General features: G+C 41.0%; 1 protein-coding gene across 16 annotated transcripts in view; it reads left to right on the top strand.

Annotated features, from left to right (window-relative positions):
• The first annotated feature begins 2,367 nt into the window (after window positions 1-2,367).
• Window positions 2,368-25,183, top strand: part of BCAS3 (BCAS3 microtubule associated cell migration factor) — a 576,498-nt gene continuing 553,682 nt past the window's right edge. For 8 of the 16 annotated variants that reach the window (XM_023652947.2, XM_023652943.2, XM_023652944.2 and 5 more), the window contains exons 1-5: window positions 2,399-2,834; window positions 4,254-4,341; window positions 7,789-7,843; window positions 13,900-13,975; window positions 25,028-25,134. In XM_023652947.2, the coding sequence (XP_023508715.1) occupies window positions 4,271-4,341; window positions 7,789-7,843; window positions 13,900-13,975; window positions 25,028-25,134 (309 nt within the window). In that variant the 5' untranslated portion in view covers window positions 2,399-2,834; window positions 4,254-4,270. Of the gene's footprint in view, window positions 2,835-4,253; window positions 4,342-7,788; window positions 7,844-13,899; window positions 13,976-25,027; window positions 25,135-25,183 lie in introns of all 16 variants that reach the window. The other 8 variants (XM_023652948.2, XM_070227541.1, XM_023652945.2 and 5 more) reach the window with 2 other exon arrangements.

Here is a 25,183-nt window from a genome sequence, read left to right as displayed (position 1 = left end):
CTGGAAGGTCTGCTCCACTCCTGGTCCCTACGACAACGCCCAAGCTCAGCAGGAAGCAGTTTCAGAAGATGGACCTTAGGAGCAGGATAAAAACTAGAGGAGGGATTTTGTCACTGAATAATTGCCCTGAGGAACTGAAGGATGGGTTTGGAAGCATTTAACTGTCTTTCCAAATTGGTTTTTTCCTTTTGTTATGTTAAGGAGATGTAATACCCACCACCCTGAACTAAACCAAGCCTCCCCACAAGAGCTACCCCTATGACCTTTGCCTTATTATTATTCTTTTTAAAGACTTTATTTTTCCTTGTTCTCCCCAAAGCCCTTCAGTACATAGTTGTAGGTCCTTCGAGTTGTGGCATGTGGGACACCACCTCAGCATGGCTTGATGGGCGGTGCCATGTCCGCGCCCAGGATCCGAACCTGTGAAACCCTGGGCCCTGGGCCGCCAAAGCAGAGCACAGGGAACCCAACCACTCGGCCACAGGGCCGGCCCCTGACCTTTGCCTCATTTTTAATGCTGAGATCTCTCCAGGAGGAGCTTAGGCCTTATTACCATAACCTGCAGTGTATGTGGAAGCATGTTTTGCATCCGAGCCTGCACAAGCAAATACTCGCCACTCCCTTTTGAATATTCATTCCCCTCTGAAATAAAGGTCCCTGCTTCCTTTTGTTCGGGGACGCCATGACTTTGGAAATGATTCCCCATGGTCTGCTATTTGCCGCAAACACACTTTGTGAGACAGCCACTCCTGGTGGAGAGTCTGATCTAACTCAACAGGAGGTGAACCCACTTTGGTTTTGGTAACACTTTTGTCTAAACTGCTTTTCCCCTTAGAGCAGCTTTCTCACAAACTTCATTGAGGTCTTTGTTCAAATGTCATCTCCTGAGAGGGCTTCCCTGACCACACTACCTAAAATGAGCCATCTCCCATCTCTATTTATCTGGCTTATTGTTTTTCATTGCCTTTTACACTACTTGAATTTCTCTGTTCGTGCTTTTATTTCTGTCTTCCCACCAGAATGTAAATTCTCTGGCTGAGAACAAGCACATTGGTTGATTTGTTTATTGCTGTATTTCCAGAGCCTAGAAAATGCCTGACACTTAATATGTACTCAAATATTTGTTGAATGAATGAATGGGTGAGCTTGTGTACAAGCGTATTCTTTAGAATTCTTTTGTTTCCTTGTTTTTTCCATAACTTTGCAGAGGAATAGTCAAAGAATTATGGAGTTTAACAATGCTTATAAAACAGCTATTTAAACCAAAAAACCTACTATAAATGCCGGCTATCCCGTTTGTGATTATTACCTATTGTCTCCTCTGGATTTCCTCTTTATTTCTGCTCTCGGGCCTGGATTGCATGAGAATAATGATTATTTAACTCAAATAAGTCTGAATTTTGAAATACCTGTTGTGTTCAGGGCTGTTAGGTGTTAAGGGGAATTCAACAATGTGAAAGCCCTAGTCTACTAAGGCCTAGAAGGAATTTAACTTTCTAGGTGGGGAAAATGAGATACCCACAAGAGAAACACCCAAAAAACATTTCAAAGACAAGGAAGTAAGCCAGTCATAGCGCAAGAACAGAAGGAATTCAGAATATTGGAATGATTTCTTCTTTAGTGGGTTTAATGTAGGAAGCAAATCTTAAAAGGCAGATAATGCTGGGAATTTCTGTAGTGGAAGAAGATGAATGTTCAAAATCTTTTATAAGCCAAAGTTCAAACACTCGCCTAATAGCACTCTGGGTGTTCTATTTATTGGCATGGATTGACGGTCAAGAGCAAATGGGTGGTTTCTCAGCTCTATCTTTCTTCCTCTAGCACCTGATTAACTGCAAATTTCCGGGTAGGCAGTTTCTCTACTAAACTCTTCCCTTCTCCACTGTGCTAAAACCTTTTTAAAATTTTTACTGCTGTATCAGCCAATTTGTAACAATGTCTATGCCTATGAATAAGCCATATTCTCATGGGACTGTCGTATTAAATTTGATCAAACTTATGAAGTGCTTAGGACTGCGCTGAGCAATCGTTCAATAAATCAATAAATGATATCACTATTATAAAAGAAATGTAACTGACAATACACCGGGAGATCTCGATCTCTACCATATAGGAGTTGGAAACAGGTAAGGAAGGAATCAGGCGTGGTCCCCAAACCTAGCTCAAACTGACAAGATTACCAGGCGCGCCCCTCATTCAGATCAACACCTCCTTCGCTCCAGGGCTGCCCACCAGCACAAGCCAGCCTAGGCTCCCGGAAGGTAAACACACCGAAAAGGGCGGGGCAGAAGGCGGGTTCGGAATGGGTGAGTGGCCAGCGCAAAGTGATTGTCAGCTGTCATGTCCACGTGCTCTGAGCTTCAAACCAGCTGTCGCGAGAATTCGATGTAAACAGACCAGTCCCCCTGTCCTCCGACTCCCAGCTGCGACGCTCCGGTGAGGTGGACAGGAGGCTGGGACATGATGCTTTTTGACAAAGCCCCGAAGGTGTTGCCTGCAAAGGAAAATAGACATGCTCGCAACTCCTCTCCACTTGCCTGCGTTCACAACCGAACCTGACACCTTGGCTTCACCCGAACTTACATACTGTTTTGTTTTCCCTCGAGCCCCAGCGGATTGGATAAATTCAGGAGGCGGGTCCGCCTCTTTTCTATTAGCTGGTTGGCGAAGCTGACCTCCAAGGGCGGTGCCCGGCCGCAGCCATTTGCCTCTGGGATTGGCTAGGACGGTAGTTCCGCTGAGGCGTGGTAGGAAGTGGTAGCCGTCAATCACGAGGGGAGACTCCAAACAGTGAGCCTTGAGCTGGTGAACAGCGTTTACCGGCGGGGCGGCCGGTGAGAAGGCTGGCGGGGCTGTGGCTTTGGGGAGGCTTGGCGGGGACGGGGGCCCAGCAGCGTGAGGGGAGAGGGCGCGGCTGGCTGGAATTCGACGAGGGAGAGCTGTCGAGACTGGAGGGGGAGGGGAGGCAGGGCAAGGGGCCAGAGGGCGGCCGGGGGCAGTGGTGGCTCCGCGTTGGAGGTTAAGTGGGTATCTCTGTGCTGGTGTCTTTTAGGAGAGGGGGGCCTGAGGGGCTGGCGAGGGTCGTCCTCAGGAGACAGGGCCCTTAAAGGACAGTTCTTGGGAGGCTGTGTTTCTGGAAATAAAGGGTTGAATGGAAATGAGAGGGCGGAGGGGCTGGCAGTGAAGGTGCTCACCGAGGAAAGGGTACCTGGGCTACTGGGGGCAAAGGGTGTTTTGGTTGCAGCAGATGGGACTTACCAGTTTGCGAGTTTTCAAATAAGGTGATAGAATGCTCTCTACTTAGAAGTGATGGTTTTAGGGGTTTTCAAGATTAGTTCCAGGCTGTGGGCTTTCCTGAGCCCTGCAAGAGATCTTTAATATTGCTGTCAAACCTCTTTTAACCTTAACCAAGTACACTCCATGCTCTTAAAACCTCCCCAGTGATTCAGATGCTGTTAGACATTCAAAGATCAGGATTTAGTGATGTGACAGGAAAGGATAAGGGGGTTCTAATGTCATAGAAGTTTTTATTACTTAGATTCTTGTGATTAGGTTACAATAGCAGGGGGTTTACAAATAGGATTTAAAAAATCTTGTTAAATTGTGATCATGCAGTCTTTTTTTTAGATGTAATTGACATAACATTGTATTAGTTCCAGGTGTACAACATAATGGTTTGATATTTGTATATATTGTGAAATGATCACCACAATAAGTCTTGTTAACATCCAGCATCATATGCAGTTATGATATGCAGTCTTACTCATAGATGGATTCCCATCAGTCTTAGTTAGAAACTGTTACTTCACTGTTCCATTTGGTCTTGAAATATTGTACCGTGTGTATTTTCACTATCTTAACGTAAGATTTCAGTAAATTCTTTAATTTCGGCCCACAGAGGTAGCACGTTTGTTTTTATAAAGTGATCCTGTGCTAGACTTCCCTTCCCATGATCTGGTTCTCTGATCTTTCTAGTTTCTGTTAACAGTAGATCAAAGGGTCCAGCAGGAGTGAACTAGTTATGTTGTTCTGAGGCTTTGTCCAAATACAGAAATCTCATGATAATTTGAAATTTTTTTTTTATCTGCTTCCTCTCTCACCCTCCCCCTTTTTTGTGTAAGAGGAATTGCTGGGAAAGTTTCCTACATTTTAGGGATTTTTGAAAAGGGATCTCTAGTGAGCAACCATAAACCTTTCCCTCTACTCCCAACAGTAATGATCCTTTTTTGTCTATCTTTTTGTTTTGGAAACAGGTTTTGTGAATGAAGCTATGGCTACAGATTCCCCCAGAAGACCCAGTCGTTGTACTGGTGGAGTTGTGGTTCGCCCTCAGGCTGTCACGTAAGCAAATTTCGGATACTCCTAATAGCTGAAGAAAGGATTCCTCAGACTGCTAGTCACTAACATTCAGGCTTTCTTTCTGGGCAGTGCATACTTTTGTAAAATCTATTTAATTTTGGCTCTACAGGATGATAAATATCATTGCCAAGGCCAAATAAAAGGAATAATTGGAGGGGCAAGTTGGTGTATTCAGCACATTTATAGACTACATGAAAAGCACTAGGCCAAATGCTGAAGGGTTATGTGTTTTTGAACTCCAGATTTAACAGTTAGCGAGTCGTTAAGTCACTTTAGTGGGTCAGGACAACTATTTAAAAAATGAAATAGAGTATAATAGAAAATGATGTTGAGAGTATTGTTTTGTGACACACACAAAGATATATTCCTATATATGTATATGTTTACTAGGTCATGATGTAAAATGTATCTCTTACTCTGGGTCTCAGTCAGAAAGTTCCAAAGTCAAACTCATAAAGAGTACATTTCTATATTTTAAGCATTCTTTGACAAAGTATATCTGTACTTCCTAGGAGCGTATAACCTAAGGTGGGAATTTTTCTTTTGTTTTTTTTCTTTTGAGGAAGATTAGCCCTGAGCTAACTACTGCCAATTCTCCTCGTTTTGTTGAGGAAGACTGGCCCTGAGGTAACATCCATGCCCATCTTCCTCTACTTTCTATGTGGGACGCCTACCACAGCATGGCTTTTTGCCATGTTTGCACCTGGGATCCGAACCAGCGAACCCCAGGCCGCCGAGAAGCGGAACGTGGGAATTTAACCACTGCGCCACCAGGCTGGCCCCTCTAATGTGGTTTTAAGATATGTATACTTGAAATCACTATAATCCATAAAGAAGATGCAGCAAAACATCATGAGAATTTAGAGGGAATATTTTAGTACTTTAGATCCAGAAAGGTTTTATTAAGAAGCTAACATTTATAGTGTACTTTCAAGGCTGAATAGAGTTTGGACAGTTAGAATCAAAGGTGCATTTTAGGCAAAGGGAGTAGAGTGAGCAGATGTGGGAAAGGCTAGCTATCTTCATAAATGAAATGCAGCAAAGTCGATGTATTTAACGTCGTTTGGCAGTAACCAGTTAAGACCTCAATACCTGCCTAAGGAGGTGAAATTTGTTTTCTGCCTTTTAAAATGCTCATAAGGGAATTATAGCGTTTGGGTTATCTCCCTTGGGCAATTTCTCATGTTACGTAAAGAATGTCTTCTCAGACTAACAAAAGTATATGTATAGTATGATATTTTACCATAAGACTTCCTTTTCTCCCCCCTGCATTTCCCAGGGCTATGTTTCTTTGCTAACTATGGACCATGGCGACAAGTTAAGCATATTATTAGCTATGAGTTAGGTACCGTTTCAGTCTTCATTTTGCAGATGAGGAATCCAAAGCAAAGAGAAATTAAGTAAATTGTCCTTGGTGACAGCCAAGGAAGGGAACCTGGATCAAACCTAGGTAGTTTGTCTCCAGAGTCTGTGCACTTAGGCAGTATTCTATGCCACCTCACCATGTGATATTCAACATATATTGCTCTTTTTGTTATGCAATAGAGAAATCTTTGATTCATTTAGTATTCTTTTAACAAATAATGCTTGAACTTCTACTCCGTGCCTAAGTCCTGGCTTATAGGTTCTGGAGATATAAGGTAAATAGACCTTTCTGTGGTAGAGTTTACATTCTAGTAAGGGAAACAGTAAACAAGTAAAGTAATTATAGGCTCTCATCAGCGCTCAGTGTGCTATGATGGAGAATGACAGTGGGGAGTGTGATGTAAGGCTGTCAGGGAAGTTATCTCGGGAGATAACACTTAGGCTGGAGATCTGAAAGGGAGGGAAGAGTATGGGAAGGAGTGCAGGCAGGAAGAAAGCTAGTTTAAAGGTCTTGATTCAGAGAAGAGTTGGGGGGGCCAACCCCGTGGCGCAGCGGTTAAGTGCACACGTTCTGCTTTGGCAGCTCGGAGTTTGCCGGTTTGGATCCCGGATGCAGACGTGGCACCGCTTGGCAAAAGCCATGCTGTGGCAGGCGTCCCACATATAAAGTAGAGGAAGATGGGCATGGATGTTAGCTCAGGGCCAGTCTTCCTGAGAAAAAAGAGGAAGATTGACAGCAGTTAGCTCAGGGCTAATCTTTCTCAAAAAAAAAAAAAAAAAAAAGAGCTTGGTGTATTCTAGGAATTGAAGTTGCATATGACTGAGGCAGAGTAAGTTAGGAGAGTGGCAGAAAAATGAGGTTGGAGAGGTAGGCCTAATTAGTTTTTGTAGGTGTCTAAGGCCTATTGCTTTTTTATAGGATGTAGGATAACTCACATTTTCTTTAAATGTAATTTTTCACATCTCTCTGAAATGAATTTGATTTGGTGTTTTGAGGAAAATTTCTTTTCTCTACTTGGCGATATCCATATACTTCCCATTTAAGATAGTAGTGTCCTCAGCAGTATCATTTTTTCGCATTTTTAACATTTTCCCATATTTTGTCTATGCCAAAAGTTCTGGGAGGACCTCTTCATAACTCCTTCTAATGCCTGCACCTGCAGCAAAATACAGATTCATTTTGCTGTATATACAGGTAAGGAGCTAGGTTCATAACCAGTTTAAAGAGAAGATCACTAAATATTGAGTCATCAGCAACAATTTTTCTTGCTCTAACTAGGACATTCTTCTGCTCTGACTCAAGAGGAAGGTCCCGCCTTAGCCAAGTCTTCTGTCATCACTCCTGCAAATAAGAGTTAGAAGTTATCTATATTATATTAAGAGAGCATGACTTTTAAGAAGAGATAATGTTTAAAAATGTTAAAATCTCATTTGCATTTAATAAGAAATACAAAAAAACTAAAAAGCAGGTTAGCAGAACTATCAGGTGATGAGAGTTGGTTTTTTTCTTTTGAGGAAGATTAGCCCTGAACTAACTGCTGCCAATCCTCTTTTTTTTTTTTTTTGCTGAGGAAGACTGGCCCTGAGCTAACATCCATGCCCATCTTCCTCCACTTTATATGTGGGATGCCTACCACAGCATGGCTTGCCAAGCAGTGCCATGTCTGTACCTGGGATCCGAACCAGTGAACCCCAGGCTGCCGAATCGGAACATGTGCACTTAACCGCTGTGCCACTGGGCTGGCCCCAAGAGTTGTTTTTTTTTTTTTTTGAGGAAGATTAGCCCTGAGCTAATATCTGTGCCCATCTTCCTCTATTTTATATGTGGGAGGCCTGCCACAGCATGGCTTGCCAAGCAAGCGTAGGTCCCTGCCTAGGATCTAAAGTGGTGAACCCTGGGCCACTGAAGCAGAATGTGTGAACTTACCCGCTGTGCCAGCAGGCTGGCCCCTTCTTTCTTTTTTCAGTGTTATGAATGACTTTATTAGGGCTCGTGGAAAGCTCTTTTCTATGTTCTGTCTGAAGCTGTTAATGATAAATTTTCTCCATTTCACCCCTTTTCAGGGAGCAGTCCTACATGGAAAGTGTTGTGACTTTTCTACAAGATGTTGTGCCACAGGTAAGTGTCTATATGGTTTCAGAAATAGTAGGTTTTATCATTGGCCAGGGAAGCTCTGAAATATTCTGTTTCCTAAACTTGACACTAGTATCGTCAACTTCAGAACGACTTTTGATGTTTTAGCATCCTGAGCATTGATAGGGTAGAATTATGTTTGTTATTATTATTAGATATGCCTTAGTTTTGTGCTGACAGTGGCACAATTATTCCTCAGGACTTGCTCTCCTAAGAGGAATCAAGGTGAGATGTGAGTTGAGAGATGGGACTTGGGGCTCTCTAGTTGGGTTCTATTTCCAAAATCTTGTCTTAGTTAAATGTTGTCTGTCTGAAGTGAGAAAAGCAGTATATGCTGTGCATTTCGTTAGCTAGATAGTATATTAACTAAATACTATACTGAGCACAAATCTGCATCTCTTTCATGTTGAGCAGTATTTTTATGCCACGTAGAGGATGCATTGGTACTCTGACTTATGTGAGAGTAAGCCCCTGGCTGTTCCCTCTATGTAAATGTGAGAATAAAGAATGAGGGCAGCCCTCCTGGGATCATCTCTAGAGCACTGCTGCCCAGACGTAACATAAGTATCACTTGGCCAACTTGTTAAAAATAATAATTTCCAGGCCCCTCTCCCAGATGGTTTGACTCGGTGGAATTGAGGTGGTGTCCAGTAACTGTGTCTGAAGTAAGAATCTCAGATGATTCTTGTGAAACGGCAGCTTTGGGAAGCACTGTTTAGTGGAACTACTGAAGAGAAAGGTTTCTGTATCTTTTCCCTGTGGTGATGTCAGTGTTCTCTGGCTGCCAAGTTATCTGAAACTGAACTGTTCAAAAGGACATTCGTAGATTCAGTGTTCCAGCTTTGTGAGAGCCTAGAAAAGTCTAAAATCCAGAGTTCAATTGTATTCATCAAATAAAGGAAAGTACCAAGAAATGTTGGTATTCCTTTATGCTCAGTCAACTTTAATGAAAGTAGGCCACGATCACAAGGTCTGTGGGGCCTGTAAGGAAAAATAAGTACTTTCCTTTCTCGAGGAACTTGGTTAATAAGGGAACTCAATGGGGCTGGCTCCGTGCGTGAGTGGTTGGGTTCGCGCGCTCCGCTGCAGGCGGCCCAGTGTTTCATCAGTTTGAATCCTGGTCACGGACATGGCACTGCTCATCAAACCACGGTGAGGCAGCGTCCCACATGCCACAACTAGAGGGACCCACAACGAAGAATATACAACTATGTACTGGGGGGTTTTGGGGAGAAAAAGGAAAAAAATAAAATCTTAAAAAAAAAAAATAAGGGAACTCAAATTGCTTGAAACAACCAAAGATAATAACAACATATCAGTAAATGTGACACATAGTACAGATTGAATATTTAATTGCTAAGGGAATGGGTAGCAAAGAAAGAGTGAAAGAGTCAAGTTTCTAAGGACGTTGGGAATAGCATTAGTTGAAATGAATGGAAAGGTTGGATGTTTGGTGTCGAAGGAAACTGGCTGGCTGGGTGTGGTAGGCAACAGTGTTGCTGTGGCCGTCAAGCGTCTTGTGCTCTGCACGGATTGCCAGGGCTAGAGAGCAGACTGACCTGAAATCCAACTTGGTCTTCTACAGATTGCTCCTTTTTCTTAAACCCTGAGCCCTGGCATGAGGCTAGTTCCAAGTGAGGGGCATTTAAAAATTTTTGTAATTTGCCTGCCCCTAGAGTACCTCTTTATGACATTTTTACAAAGGCACCTTTAGTGCTAGTGGAAACCCTGCGTAGCCAGCAGTTCCCGTCAGCTAGAGGAGAGAGGCTGTGGTTAGAGGCTTTGAAGGACTAGTTGGAGAGTTTGCTAGAGAAACAAGAGTACTAGATTGAGTAATAGATTGAAAATAGGGGGCTGCTAAAACAGATAGAATGAAATGCTGGAAGGTAGAAGGTTGAGTTTTTATGAGCGGTTATACGTAAAGGCCATAATCCATGCAATTGACCGTAAAGATCTGCATCAGAGTAGTAACAATGGAAGTGAAGTTGTAGTCATGGATCTAAGAATGAGAATATTCTTTCAAGAAAGTTATGTTATGCAAGTCGTTATTCTAGTTACTGTGGAAGGAAAGCAAAAATTCAGGCAGCAGACACTTGAGCACCCACTATGGATCAGGCACTGTTCAGCTGGGAGGACCCGCGGTGCCTGTCCTTAAGGCTTCATGGTTCTGGTGTACCAGTTGGCAAACTTTTTCTGTAAAGGGCCGCATAAGCTTTGCAGTTCATACAGTGTCTGTCGCAACTGCTCAGCACTGGTTTTTCTGTAAAGGCAAGGGCCTGCCTGTGTTAAAATAAAACTTTACTTATGGACACAGGTGGTGGGCCAGATTTGGTGACCCACTGTCTCTTTTTTCCCACATTTAATCTAGAATCCCACATTAGTACTTGGTGGTCAGCCATTTGGAAAGTGATTAATTTTGCTGATGTTATGTTTCACCTCCTGCTCTCTTCTGGGAATCGTCAAATGCATGGAGCCTAGAAATTATTCTCTGGGTCTCCAAATACCCCCAAAGGGAGAAAATGTGTTGTTAGACCGTATCAGCTTCTTTAGCCGTATCAGCTTCTTTAGCTGTATCAGCTTCTTCAGCTGTGACAAGTAAAGTGAATTCCCTTTGTGTTCAACAAATGTCATTGATGGCTGGTAGAAGCCCTTAGCTGTGCCCTCTAATCTAATAATTGTACTTAGGAAAATTTATTTTGAAAGATTAATTCAACAATAAAAAAAGTCAGAGCTCAGAACTTTTCATTTCAGTGTGTATAAAACTTTTACATTTTCAGCATAAAAATTGTAGCCAGCCCAAACGTTAGTAGTAGTCAATCAAATTATGATACATGGTCCATATAGAATAATTTGCTGTAATTAAAAGTTATGCTTTTGGGGGCCAGCCCTATGGCCTAGTGGTTAAGTTTTGGGCTCTGCTTCTGGGGCCCTGGTTTGGTCCCCAGGTGCAGACCTACACCACTTGTTGACAGCCATGTTGGGGTGGCAACCCACATACAAAGTAGAGGACGATTGGCACAGATGTTAGCTCAGGGCAAGTTTTCTTCAAGCAAAAAGAGGAAGATTGGCAACAGATGTTAGCTCAGGGCGAAACTTCCTCAGGAAAAAAAAATTTATGCTGTTGACAGTAGCACTCAATGGAAGTTATTTTCTCTACAGTGAAAAAATAAAACAACACAACATAGCCACAGTGATTGTAGCTGTCTTTTTTTTTTGGCGAAGAAGACTGGCCCTGAGCTAACATCTGTGGCAATCTTCCTCTAATTTTTTTTTTTTTTGAGGAAGATTAGTCCTGAGCTAACATCTACTGCCAATCTTCCTCTTTTGGCTGAGGAAGACTGGCCCTGAGCTAACATCCATGCCCATCTTCCTCTACTTTATATGTGGGACGCCTGCCACAGCACGGCTTGCCAAGTGGTGCCATGTCTGCACCCGGGATCTGAACTGGTGAGCCCTGGGCTGCCGAAGTGAAACGTGCACACTTAACTGCTGCGCCACCGGGCCAGCCCCTTCCTCTTAATTTTTGTATGTGGGATGCCACCACAGCATGGCTTGATGAGCAGTGCGTAGGTCTGCACCCAGTAGCCAAACCTACGAATCCCGTGCTGCTGAAGCAGTGTGCAAACTTAACCACTACACAACCAGGCCAGCCCCTGTAACTGTGTCTTTTAAAATTCAGCAGTAACTTTGTGCTTATGAGTGTGTATATGTGTTAGAAACCAGATAAGAAATAAAAGGAGAAATAAATAAGTCCTGTTAGCAATGGGGTAAAAGTGTTGACTCTGAATAAGAGGGCTAGGGCGGTTGAGTGTTGGTTGAAGAAGGAGGGCTAATAATCAGTGCTTGGGGAAAACCCAGCTTTTCTGTGGCGGCATACTGACCTCATCAAGAGAGCAGGTGAAAGCTGCATGGGCACTGGGGGACTCTGTGCCTCACTGAGAATAAAATATCGAAACACGGGCAAAGGACATCATAGAAGCTGGGTGCCAAAATGACGTGATGTCACATGCCTTCTTTGTGTGAACCTGCAGGAAGACACACAAGAAGCAACACTCAGGTGCTTCAGACAGCTTCCCAGAATTTTCTGAAAAATGCTTAGTAAAGAACACCATGTGTGCTAAGGAGAGAGGAAAACTTGAAGACATAGCACAAGTATGCAAGCCTTGTTATGAAAGTCTGATTTCCCCCCGATAGGGGAAAGGGAAGAAGTTCAAGAATCCCGTTACACTGAAAGGCCTCTTTCAACCTTGCTCTGTTCTGCATATTGCCCAGAAATCAAAGGAGAGCATCTTGCAAATGTTGCAGAGGTATTGGGAGAATGTTAAATAATACGGCAGGTGATAAGCTGCCTTATAATAAATCTGCTGAACTGAAGACAATTTTAAAAAATGTTACTGCTTTACCAGATTAAAGGAGAGCCTGATATAGGAAAGATGTCCTAAATGCAGCATGGTAACCTGGATTGGATCCTGGAGCAGAGAAAGGACATTAGTGGAAAAACTGATGGAATCCAAATAAAGTCTGGGGCCGAATTAATAGGAATGCACCAGTGTTAGTTTTGATAAATCTACCATGGTAAAGTAAGAATTAGATAGTTAACATTAGGGGAAACTGGCCGAGGGATATATGAGAACTCTGTACTATGTTTAATAATCTAAAATTATTCCAAAGTAATAAGTTTATTTCAAAACAAGAGAGTTTTCAAGAATGAGAAGAGCAAGACCAAGGAAGAAGGGGAAGAAGATGTGGATGAGGTGGTTCAAGATAAAGTTGATGAATTAGTTGGTTTTAGTGCAGGTTTTCCTCCTCTCCAAGGGAATCAACTGCCCAATACACATCTCACTTGTTTTTTAAACAAGACAATTGAAATTGTAAGGATGTGTAAGATAATATTTTTGTATAGCAAACCTACTATTAAAGTAACCCTGTTTTTTAACAGTGTTTCCAATGGCTGTTAACCTTGTATGCTGCAGTATGAGGCTGTAACTTGGCCTGGAAATTTAAAGCAGGTCATGTATATGGAATTATGTATGAGATTGTATGCTTTTGATACAACTTATACTAAATAATTGTTCTGTGAACTGAGTACCCCTTTATAATTGAAAATGTTGCGGCTCTTTTGTCGACATTCTAAATGCTTCTAAGTATATACAATCTTTAAAAAAACTTTAAATAATAGCAATTGCTCTATGGAGAGATGACTCCCTTTGAATACTGATGGGTGCCAGTGATACTTTTCCTGTGACTTTATGGCAGTTTATGCTTATCTTTGTGACCCTTGCAGGCTTGCAGGGTGGGTCTAAAAGCCAGATAAGAGACTAAAAAAGGAATACTTCTTTTTTTCCATCCTCACCCCTGGCCTGTGCCCTCCACCCAGAACTGGAGGCGAGCAGAAAGTAATACTCTTGAAATTTCTAGGTAGAGTGTAATTACCTGATCATAAACACCTGAGAACTAAATAAATATATGTGGTAGTTTTATTTTTCTTTTAAAGATTTTATTTTTTCTTTTTCTCCCCAAAGCCCCCCGGTACATAGTTGTATATTTTTAGTTGTGGGTCCTTCTAGTTGTGGCATGTGGGATGCCGCCTCAGCATGGCTTGATGAATGGTGCCATGTCCACACCCAGGATCCAAACCCGCATAACTCTGGGCTGCTGAAGTGGAGTGCGTGCCACAGGGCCGACCCCTAGTTTTGTTTATTTTTTAAACCTTCTTGTTTATAGACCAATATAGGGGATGGTTTAGTTTTTTGAGTGCCTTTAAATTATAGTGATGCTTCCTGATAGACTGTGATCATTGTATTTTAGGATTCTGCAATTCTTTAATAGATTAAAAACACCTTTTTTGACCAAGGTTATCAGACTCTTGGGTAACTTTCTTTGGGAGTAAAAATATTTAAAATATGCTGCTTCCTAAGATGTAGGATTGGTGAAGTTGGAGAAGGATAGGGTTGGCTTATTTAAGTTATTCTTTGTTTTGAACATCACTAATGTTAGAGCTGTAAAACATTTTTATTCAAACCTTTCTGTTTACTATGCAGGCTTACAGTGGAACACCTCTAACAGAAGAAAAGGAGAAAATAGTCTGGGTCAGATTTGAAAATGCAGATTTAAATGGTATGGTTTTAACTTTTTGGGGGACTTATTAATTAAATGTTTGTTTGAGGTTGACCTGATTCCAAAAAAAAGAACCCTTACTTTAGTCAGATTACTTTCTCCTACGGTAACTGTTTATCTTTTAAAATAAATTGATTTTTAATTTAAAAAATAACATAACCACTCTACGGGAGCTTCATTAGAACTAATATTGTATTGTACAAGTCTGAGAGGAACTGTAATATATGGAGCCTAGCCTTAAATTTAAGTCCAAGTAAGGTAAAAATTTCTTAGAAAAGGAGTTATTAATTCAAGTTTGATCAGTTGTATAGAATTTGTAAGTGGAAAATCATTAGTGTTGAACTTTTTAGTCTTTAAAATTATTTTTTCTGAACAGAATTTATGCCAGTCCAAGCCCTGCTTGTTTTCAGACACATTTCATGTCATTGCTCCTTCCTGCTCCCTCTTGCAAGGGGGCTGCCTCTTGTCTGTTTCCCAGGCTACCATGTCTGCTGTCTTCTGGCTGAGTCTGGGAGGCACTGGTGAGAAATTGAGCGGGAGGATGGGAGAAAGGGAAGAGCATTATTCCCTCTCCCTCTCTCTGTCAGCGGCTGCATTTCCTCCATGGTTCTAGCCGCCCCTGGACAGCTCCACTGGCTTTCCACTTTCTGCCAGGTCACTCCGGCAGCCTGCACTCCTCTCTGTCTCCCTAGTCTATGGTTGGTAATGCCTTCCTGCTGTTGCTAATCCAACAGGTCGCCTTACAGTTCCTTTTTTGGCTTCTCAGCTGTTCTATCACCTGTGTAACTCGTTGTCTGCATTAAATTCCTAATTATAAATACACTGAGTTGTTTTCATATCCTAGTTGGACCTTGACTCATACTATACTCTTGAGTCTTTGTCTCCCCTAAGACTTTTGAAATGTGATGCCATATTTTCCTTTAAAAGTTACTGTCCAGGATGAGAGAGGCTAACTGTCACTTCTGCAGATTGGTTTCTTTTGAATTTTGAATTCTCTATCAACTGATTCGTTCAAATAATCACAACTTGTTGGGCTCTCATTGTGGGGAATAAAACGTTCATTTGTGTGGTTGACTATTTATGATAGATAAACTTTTCCTACTGTGTTTCTCTTTGAAAGCTTTTGTATTTTTAATTTTCTTTTTTATAACTGTCAAATTTCCTTGTTTACTAGTATATTCTCCCTTTTTTTCCTTCTTTATTAATTACTATTTAACTGTTCATCATCTTTTGTTTTCTGTCGCCTTTTCCATTTGAATTTAGACTCTTCTTTTCCTCCTGGAAGTAGATATTTGCTTTGTGGATGTCAGAATGTATTAGAGGATTTTCTTATTTTAATAAGAAAGAAAACTTAGTTGTGGTCTTGAAAATATTAGCGCCAGTTAGTAGCAAAAGCTTGTTGTACAACATATGAAAAATGTTAAAAATAATTAATTTTTAAAAGATTACGTTCGTGTCAGCAGTTAAAAATAAAATAATTTTAAAATCATTTGAAATAACATTTGAAAAGTGTCATCAAAATAATTTTTACCTAGGTATGGTTTTGTTTGTTTTTTTAACAGCAAGTAAGAATTGCTGGGGTAATATTCTATAAACCTTTTGTTTTATTGAAGTAAAATGCATCTGGAAATGTAGCTGGATCCTGCTTGAGAATTATCTTAGTACGATGTGTCCTAGTGAACTTACCATGGTTGTCCTTAACTTAATATCTCATATCCCAGTTGATTTATTAAACTCTGAAATTTATACATCTTCCTCTTAAATACTTCAGTACACTCACGTGTCCCTTGGTCTCTCCTTTCTATGTTGTATTGATGTTGTATGAAATTTTAGCCTGGGTTTTTATGGATATGCGTTTTTTTTTTTTGGCCAGGAAAGATTCATCCTGAGCTAGCATCTGTTTTTTTTTCTTTTCCTTCCCAAAGCCCCACTACATAGTTGTATATTCTAGTTGAAAGTTCTTCTAGTCTTCTATGTGAGCCACCGCCGCAGCATGGCTACTGGCAGACAGTGGTGTGGTTCCATGCCTGGGAACTGAACCTGGACCGCTGAAGTGGAGTGCGCTGAACCACTAGGCCATCAGGGCTGGCTCAGGATATACTTTTTATAATCTCTGGCCCTAGGAGTTTGTGTATATACTTGTGTGTATTTTAAGGCAATAATAAATATTTCCAAGATATTTGATCCCCCTTACTTCCCCAGTCTCTTATAGCATTTCTTAAATTTGTCTCTTATTTGTGTTCTTTCTTCAAGCATGTTTTCATTTAGGTCTTTGTGTGGCAAACCTTCTGAGATATTTACAATTGAAAGGAAATTTGGCGGTGGGAAGGAAAAAGTGGGGTTCATTGGCTGCAGGTCCAGCGTCTCCCTAAACAAGGCTAACAAGGACAAACTTTTTCATTACATTGGGGTTTCTTGATCAATCTGCCCTTCCTTTGTTGTGCCTGCTGCAGCCGGGATGCAATTCCTTGTTCGTTGCCTTTTGTCTTTCATGATACCTAAGGGAGATAGTGGAGGGGATTCTTCTGATGGCGGCCATGCTTGCTTAGCGTGCTGCTTCTTTGTAGAGCAGTTAGGGGTACCTGGAGATTCTATTTGGTATTCAGGCTTCTCTTTGCCAGACTTGGAGGTTTTTTTGGTACAACAATTTAGAAGTCTATTACCGGGGCTGGCCCAGTAGTGCAGCCATTAAGTTCGTACGTTCTGCTTTTTGGTGGCCCGGGGTTCGCCGGTTCAGATCCCAGGTGCGGACGTGACATTGCTTGGCAAAAAGCCATGCTGTGGTAGGTGTCCCACATATAAAGTAGAGGAAGATGGGCATGGGTTAGCTCAGGGCCAGTCTTCCTCAGCAAAAAAAAAAAAAGTCTATTACCTGTCTATAGATTTAAGTTATTTTATGTTATTAATGAAACTGTATTACTTATTAAGCAATTTAAAAGTTGCAGTTTTTGAGTTGAAGTCTGCTCTGGTGATTGCTTTCTTGGAGCTCTGCTTTTCTGCTTGGAATTATAAAGCCGTGCTAGTTGGCCCCCTTCCTCCAGGCTGCAGCCCTTTTGATTATGGCTTATCATGGTGGAGGGTGGAGTAGGTAACTAACAGGAGATCCTTCTGAGGAACCTGGCCTATTGGGATTCTCCGGTCCTGGATCCTCCTCTGACCTCCATTCCTAATCAACGTACTGACTTTGGCTTGGTGTCAGGTAGAGACTGCAACTTTTGGATCTCATTGGAGAGTGGGATTAAGGCCCTTTGTGTCCTGGTCACTGTTCTGTTTCTGCTTTAAGGCAGTCTGATTTATACCTAAGCTTGTTTTTCTTGAGGCACTGTACTGAAAAATATGTAAGAAATAGCCTGAACAGTTTAATATCCTGACATTTTTCTGTCAGTTTCCCTAAAGGTGAGCATATAGTTTGAGTTCCAGAACACATCGGGTTAACCAGCTTGTTTGCTACAGTATAACAAGAACTGTCAACTTCACAGCCTGTGAGGAGAAATTCTTCCCACCCTGTAGCCCAAACTGACTTGGTCAATTCTAATATCAAGGTCGAGTACTATACTTAGGTATCAGTTTTTATATTCAATAGGCCTTTTTTTCAGTGGCAAGTGATTAGTTTAGGGGAATCTTAAAAAAAAAAAAAAGGTTTTTTTTTCCTGCCCATAGCCCCAGTACATAGTTGTATATCCTAGTTGTAAGTCATTCTAGTTCTTCTGTGTGGGATGCAGCCACGGCATGCCTGATGAGCAGTGTGTAGGTCTGTGCCTAGGATCCAGACTGGTGAACCCTGGGCCACCAAAGCAGAGCATGTGAACTTAACCCCTCTGCCACAGGCTGGTCCCCTAAAAGTTTTTTTAATTGTGGTAAAATACACATAACATAGAATTTACCATCTTAACCATTTTTTTTTTTTCCTGAGGAAGATTAGCCCTGAGCTAACATCTGTTGCCAATCTTCCTCTTTTTTTGCTTGAGGAAGATTAGCCCTGAGCTAACACCTTATCAGTCTTCCTCCACTTTATATGTGGGTCGCTGCCGCAGCATTAACTGACGAGTGGTGTATGTCCGAGCTTCGGGTCTGAACTTAGACCACTGAAGCGGAGCATGCTGAACTTAACCACTATGCCACAGGGCAGGCCCCTATGTTAACCATTTTTAAGTGTGTAGTTCAGTAATGTTAAGTACATTCATATTGTTATGCAACCAATCTCTAGAACTCTTTTCATCTTGTAAAACTGAAACTCTGTATCCATTAAATGACAACTCCACATTCTGTGCTTCTCCCTGGCCCCTGGAAACCACCATTCTACTTTATGTCTCTATGAATTTGACTATTCGAGTTACCTCATAAGTGGCATCTTACAGCATTTGTCTTTATGTGTCTGGCTTATTTCACTCAGCATAATGTCCACAAGGTTCATCCACGTTGTAGCATGTGTTGGAATTACCTTTTTAAGGCTGTGTAACATTCCATTGTATGTTTATACCACATTTTGTTTATCCATTCATCAGTGGTCGTTTGGGTTGCTTCTACCTTCTTGGCTTTTTGAATAATGCTGCTATTAATATGAATGTGCAAATAGCCCTTTGAGTCCCTGCTTTCAATTCTTTTTGAGTATATACCCATAAATGGAATTATTGGCTCATATGGTGATTCTGTTGTAGTTTTTTGAGGAACCGTCCTAACTGTTTTCCAAGGAGGAATTTTTTTTGATCTGCTCATGTAGCTGGGAAGGATAGTGGCTTGATACTTTTAGTCTTCCACTTCTTGTTACTCTTCTCTGAATGCTCGCTTCTCTTCTTTGACTTCTCTAATGAGGTTGGAGCAGAGAGTGCTCAAAGCTCTCTGTTCATGTCTTAATGATCATACTATAAGATCAAAGAAGAAGAGGTATTCTTTAGATGATCTAGAATGCTCGGTCTGAATCACCTTCCAGTTATGGAATAGTTGCAGTGCCCAAAGATGTAGTACTCGAATTGGCTCAGCTGGTTACGTGCCTGTCCCTGTGCTTGACTGGGGGTAGGATCAGTTTCCAGAAAGAGAGGAGGCATAGAGTAGGAAGTTTGTGAGGTGTACGAAGGTAGTAGCTGATGCAGGCCTCTATTGCTCTAGTGTGCTTGGGTCCCCATTTCAGCCAACTCCTAGACGTCTTCACTTAAATGTATTCCTTTTCCCATCTAACTATGTCCCCTCAAAAGCTGTGGTTCAACCCCACTTGCCTTTCAGGTCGTTAAAGGCACGGAACTTTTCATGCTTCAGGATCTTTGCACAGGGGGTCTTCTGGCTGAAATCTTCTTTTCTGCCTTAATCCTCATTCATCTGTTAGCATCTACTTAAAATGACTTTCTGGTTTTTAGACTGGGTATTGGCAGTATGTTGCTATTAGTACACTTGTGGAATATAGAGGAAGCTGGTTTGGGAGGAAAGGTTTAATTTCACTTTACACTTCGATTTTTGAGGTGAGCAGAAAACCCAGAATTCCCCTCTGCCCTCCCCAGTTGCAAACATTTTTCTGAGGCAGGAGAGCGTACTGAGTGCAGTGTTGGGAGAGGCTCACAGGTAGATTAAGACTGAACAAGGTTTCGAAGGATGGGCGAATCAAAGGAGAACACTGGAGTTGGCTAAAACTGCAAGGGAATGCTACCTGTCTCTGTGGGAAAGACTGTAGAGTCCATAGTTAGGATGAAAGAAGAAAAAAGAAACCGGTAAAGAAGATAAAGATGAGTTATGGATAGAATAACCAGGGGGGATGGTGATAGAGGATATAAAGATAAAGAAAAGTCAAAGAACAAGGATCGTGTAAAGCTATAACAGTTATAAAAAACAACATAAAATTTTTACAAAATTAAGAGTTTCATTCAAGAGTAATGAAGTCTGCTATGTCGCCATCCAGAGAAAGAAAAATAGCACAAGTGACTAAGCAGGATCTAAAATAAGAGAAAGGAGATTTTGTTCCTATAATGACCTCAGGGTTGCATATGTGGCATTTGAGCCCTTCTAAAAGTAACCTGTGATCAAGGTGGTAGCCATAGTAGAAAGATGACTGAACTGCGCATCAAGAGTCCTGAGATTCTCTTCAGCTTTGAGTAAATTCAGCCTCACATGTTCTTGACAATGATGAGATGAGACTGACTCCTGCTCTGCATATAAAACGGGATTGTCGTGTGTCCAATTAGATGATGTATATACCAAAGCACATTGAAAATTATGAAAGACCATTTAAGTGTTAGATATAAAGGGAATTAATTATGCCCTAGGAAAATGTTTGATAATTCTGCATTTTGCTGGATATAGAATCATGTGCTGTTAACTTTAAGCCGGTGAATTCCTTTCAAAAGAAAGTCAGCATAAAAAATTACTGATTATAAGCTATGTTAAAGATTTTGATCTTTATGTTTAAGCAACAGGAAGTCTTTAATGTGGAGGATGGAGGTGAGGAGGTATGTCATTATTTGTGCTTTAAAGAGAACAGTGTGACTGTCGTATGGAGTTTGGCTGGCAATGTGGATGCAGGAAGCCATTTATGCTTTTGGAGGAGATGTTGTAGTGGACAGGGATGGTGGTGGTGTAAGAAGAGAGGTGTTGAGGAAGACACAGGGATTGGTGATAGATTTATTGCTAGAGGGAAGGAAGAAGGCAGTTCCTGACTTTGCCGTCTAGATAGATAATCATGCTACTCACCAAAATAGGGAACCCTGGAAGAAGATCCAGTTTGAGGAGGAAATTGTGATCTTTGAGTGGAATTTGATTTTCTTTTGAGATAACCAGAAACCTGTGTTGAGGAAGTCGCTAACAGATATGAACTGATGCAATGGGTGGAATGAGATCACTTGTGGAGGATATACTGTGAGGAGAAAAGGAAGTGTAGAAATTAGCCTTGCGTAACTCAGGTGTTTAAAGAGTAGGTAGAAAAGGATGAGGCAGCAGAGGAAATGATAAAGGAGTGACTAGAGAGGTAGGAGGAAAAGTAGGAGTAGATTATGCCTGGAAAACCAAGGGAAAATATTTTAAGGAGAAAATGGTGAGCATTGATTATAGCTGTTGAATAGTCTAACAAGATATGCTTGAAAGATCTATATTAGATTCAACAACCTGGAGGTTACTGGTGACCATAGGAAAGTCATTTGGGAGGAGTATCAGAGGCAGAAACCATTCTGAAATGGATTCGAGGTGAATGAGATGAAAAATAGATGACAGTTATATAACTCAGTGAAGGAATTTAACTTCTAGAGGAGAGGAGAGTGATGAAGTCAAATAAAGGAAGAGGGGTATTATTGATTCAATGTATGATTTTTAAAAATCTTATTTATTGTGCAAACATATTATGGTAAATAATAGAAAACAAAACTATAGAGCAATGAATGACTTTTTACAAATCCAACACCTGTGTAACCATCACGTAGGGTAAGAAATAGAATATTGCTACCTAATTGCCTAGTGATTTTGAATTTTGTATGACTAGAATTATTCAGTATATAGTCTTTTGTGTCTGGTTTGCTTTGCTCATTATGTCTGTGAGGTTCGTCCATGTTGGAGTGTATGATAGTAGTTCATTCTTTTTCTGTGCCAAATAGTATTCCATTATAGCAGTATACCACTGTCCTTGTCCATTCTCATGATGGTGGACATTTGGATTGATTCCAGCTTCCGGCTCTTTACAAATGGTACTGTGAATATTCATGTGCATGGCTCTTGGTGCACATGTGCTCATGCTTCTAATAGGTATATATCTGGAGTGGAATTACTTGGTCAAGGGGCGTGGGATCTTCAACTTGAGCATATGTATATTATCAAACTATTTTCAAAGTGGTTGTACCAGTTATATTCACTAGCAGTAAGCAGGCAATCCCTTTGCTCCAAATTCTGCCAGCACTTGCGTTTTAATTTTTTTAATTTATTTTATTCTTTTGAGGAAGATTAGCTCTGAGCCAACATCTGCTGCCAATCCTCCTCTTTTTGTTGAGGAAGACTGGCCCTGAGCTAACATCCTTGCCCGTCATCCTCTGCTTTATATGTGGAATGCCTGCCACAGCATGGCTTGCCACGTGGTGCTGTGTCCACATCCAGGATCCGAACTGGTGAACCCTGGGCCGCCGAAGCGGAAGGTGTGCACTTAACCGCTGCGCCACTGGGCCGGCCCCGCAACACTTGGTTTTGTCACTGTGGTTTTAATTAGCACTTCTTGATTAAAAATGAGGTTGAGCCATTTGTGTGTTTGTTAATGATTAAGTTATTTGAATATCTTCTTTTTGAAGTGTTTTTTCATGTCTCTTGCCTCTTTTTCTAATGACTTACCTTTTTCATATAGATTTTTAATTGTTATGTGTACCAGGTGAATCCTTGTGGGGTTATAATTGTTGCAAGTCTCTTCTCCCCTGCTGTGGCTTGCCTTTTCACTCTTCTGATAAGGGTGCCTCATGGTTAACAGAAGTTCTTCATTTTAATGTAGCAAATAATATAGTAGAATTTGCCAGTCTTTTATGTTGAGTTTCTTGTGTCCTATTAGGAAGTCTTTCCTTATACCGTGATCATGAAAATACATTTCTACATTATCCTCTAGTGTTTTATTAATTTTGTCTTTGTCATTTATATCTAAAATTCCCTGGTGCTGATTTGTTTGAAATTTTTTAAGATAAGAAACACTTCAGCATGTTTAAATGCTCATTGAAAATATCCAGTAGCATGGAAGGAATTGAAGATATGGGAGAGGAATGATTGGAAAAGGCTCCTGAGAAGGTGGAGGAGGATGGGATTCTAGGGGAGGAAGAACTCTTCCTCTACCCTCTAGGTTCTTCTGGCTGGTCTAATAATTAAATTGACATGAGACAGAATAACAGAAGAAAATCAAAGTTTAATAACATGTATACATGGGAGAAACCCAGGAAAACTGAGTACCTTGCCAAAATGGCTGAAGCCACTGCCTTAAATACCATCTTCAACTAAAGACAGTGGAAGATGTTGGGGGTAGTGGTTTGGGAAGTCAAAGGGGAAGAAGGCAGATCACATGGAGATGGAAAGCAAATGTTTGGTAAACAGATGTTTGCCTTATCTTGCAAAGACAATGGGATATGGGGAGGACTTTGATTAATGGGCCTTGCCTAGCTTCCTCCCAGTCTACCACACATAGTTTATTTTGTATTATAGTTATCTATGCTGATAGCTCCTTCCTGAAATACGCCTTCTATCTTAAATTCTTTTAGACAGGGGGAAGGTCAAAGTTTCATCTTGAGTCTTTTGTTCTTAAAAATAAGCAAGCTAAAGAGATACATTTTGGGGTGGCAAATTCTGCTCTCCCATGGAATCCAAAGCGTGGATGGAGGGACTTACGTTAGACAGAAGGAAAGACAACTGTTTGTAGTAGGATAGAATGAGAGGAAGGTGCTACAGATGCACATAGGCCTTTGGCAACAGGAAGTTTCTAGTTTCCCTGTGCAGTATGAGACAGATTATTTGCTGGGTAAAGAGAGATTGGGTGGAGTCAAGCCTTGGAGAAGGTTTAAGACACTCACTGAAGAAATTGTAGAATAAGTTCCAGAAAATAGAGTAAATTTGTTGTTCAGTTTTTTTTTCTCCTCCCCCAAACCCCCCAGTACATAGTTGTGTATATTTTTAGTTGTGAGTCCTCCTAGTTGTGGCATGTGGGACGCCACCTCACTGTGGCCTGATGAGAGGTGCCATGTCCACACCCAGGATCCAAACCGGCGAAACCCTGGGCCGCCAAAGTGGAGCTTGTCAACATAACCACTTGGCCATGGGGCCAGCCCCATGTTGTTCAGTTTTGAGGGTCCCTTGAGGTTTGTGGAGATACATTAATTTATAGTGGTACCAATTCTGTCTTATTGTGTGATTTTTCTATAGCAGTACTTGGTTGCCTTAGAACATATTAGGATAGTGGGTAGTTGGGTTCGTCCGTGATTGAGATTTTGCTTGTTAGGTGCCATGCAAAGATCCCACAAAAAGGGATAAGGGAATGTAGATTATTGACAGAAGTTACTGAGATGCTTGATCAAAGACAGTAAGATGGGAGGAGAGTAACTTCAAGGTGGATCTGAAGAATAGGGAGAAGCCAGGGGTGTCAGTGGCCTGGAGGTCCTAATGAAGTCGAAGAATGAATCACAGTGGAAGTAATTGAGCATACTTGCTGGAAGATAAGCTTGTGATCTGAGAATAGAATGCTTGAATTAGGGGCCTCTCCTGGGCCGAGTGGTTAAATTCACATGCTCTGCTTCTGTTGCCCAGGCTTTTGCCGGTTCAGATCCTGGGCGCAGACCTAGCACTGCTCATCAGGCCATGCTGAGGTGGCGTCCTAGATAGCAGAGCCAGAAGGCCCTACAATTAGAATATAGAGCTATGTACTGGGGGGCTTTGGGAAGAAGAAGAAAAAAACAACACAAAAAAGAAGATTGGCAGCAGATGTTAGCTCAGGTGCTAATCTTTAAAAAAAAAAAAGCTTAAATTAGTGATTTTTGAGGTGCAATAGTTTTGTTCAGTAAGGATATCTTTTATGATACTGATATTATGTAACAGATACTTAATATTCACTAATGTGAATTGGAAAAGTTGATTACACAAGTACATATAATTCTTTTGTAGTGGACCATATGTGCGGTGTCTTCAGATAGATCAGGATTTAATCATATACATAAAGGAACATAATTTTTCTTGCACTGCTAAATTTACAAATATTAGAAATTCTAGGTGATTACACTTCATATTTATATTTAATTATGGTAAAATATTTCATTTTTATTTATCATTTGCAGATGGTTTTATTCCTGTTGTTAATATTCATTAGTTCTCTAGTGAGTATTTGATTTTTAAAACCTTGCTTGTGCTGATAATTATAGGTACTGGTTTTAAAAAAACTACTAGTTTTATAATTTCAGCTTCTTATTAATTTTATTTTAAGTGATGTCTTCCAAATACTTCTGTGCTTACTTTTTATTGAAAAAGAATTTAAACAATTGTTGCACTGATAACACTAAAGAAGTATAGTTGTTTACTTGATTGACATTGTGTCTTTTTAATTTGCTTCTTTGTTACTTAATTCTAATGCAGATACATCAAGAAATCTGGAATTTCATGAAGTACACAGCACTGGGAATGAACCGCCTCTGCTGGTTATGATTGGCTACAGTGATGGCATGCAGGTCTGGAGCATCCCTGTAAGTATGAAGATGATTGAATCCTGAAAATGTTATGCTTTCCAGCATG

Source organism: Equus caballus, chromosome 11 (genome assembly GCF_041296265.1).
Source record: "Equus caballus isolate H_3958 breed thoroughbred chromosome 11, TB-T2T, whole genome shotgun sequence".
Taxonomy (NCBI): domain Eukaryota; kingdom Metazoa; phylum Chordata; class Mammalia; order Perissodactyla; family Equidae; genus Equus; species Equus caballus.
This window is presented reverse-complemented; position numbering and strand designations above follow the sequence as displayed.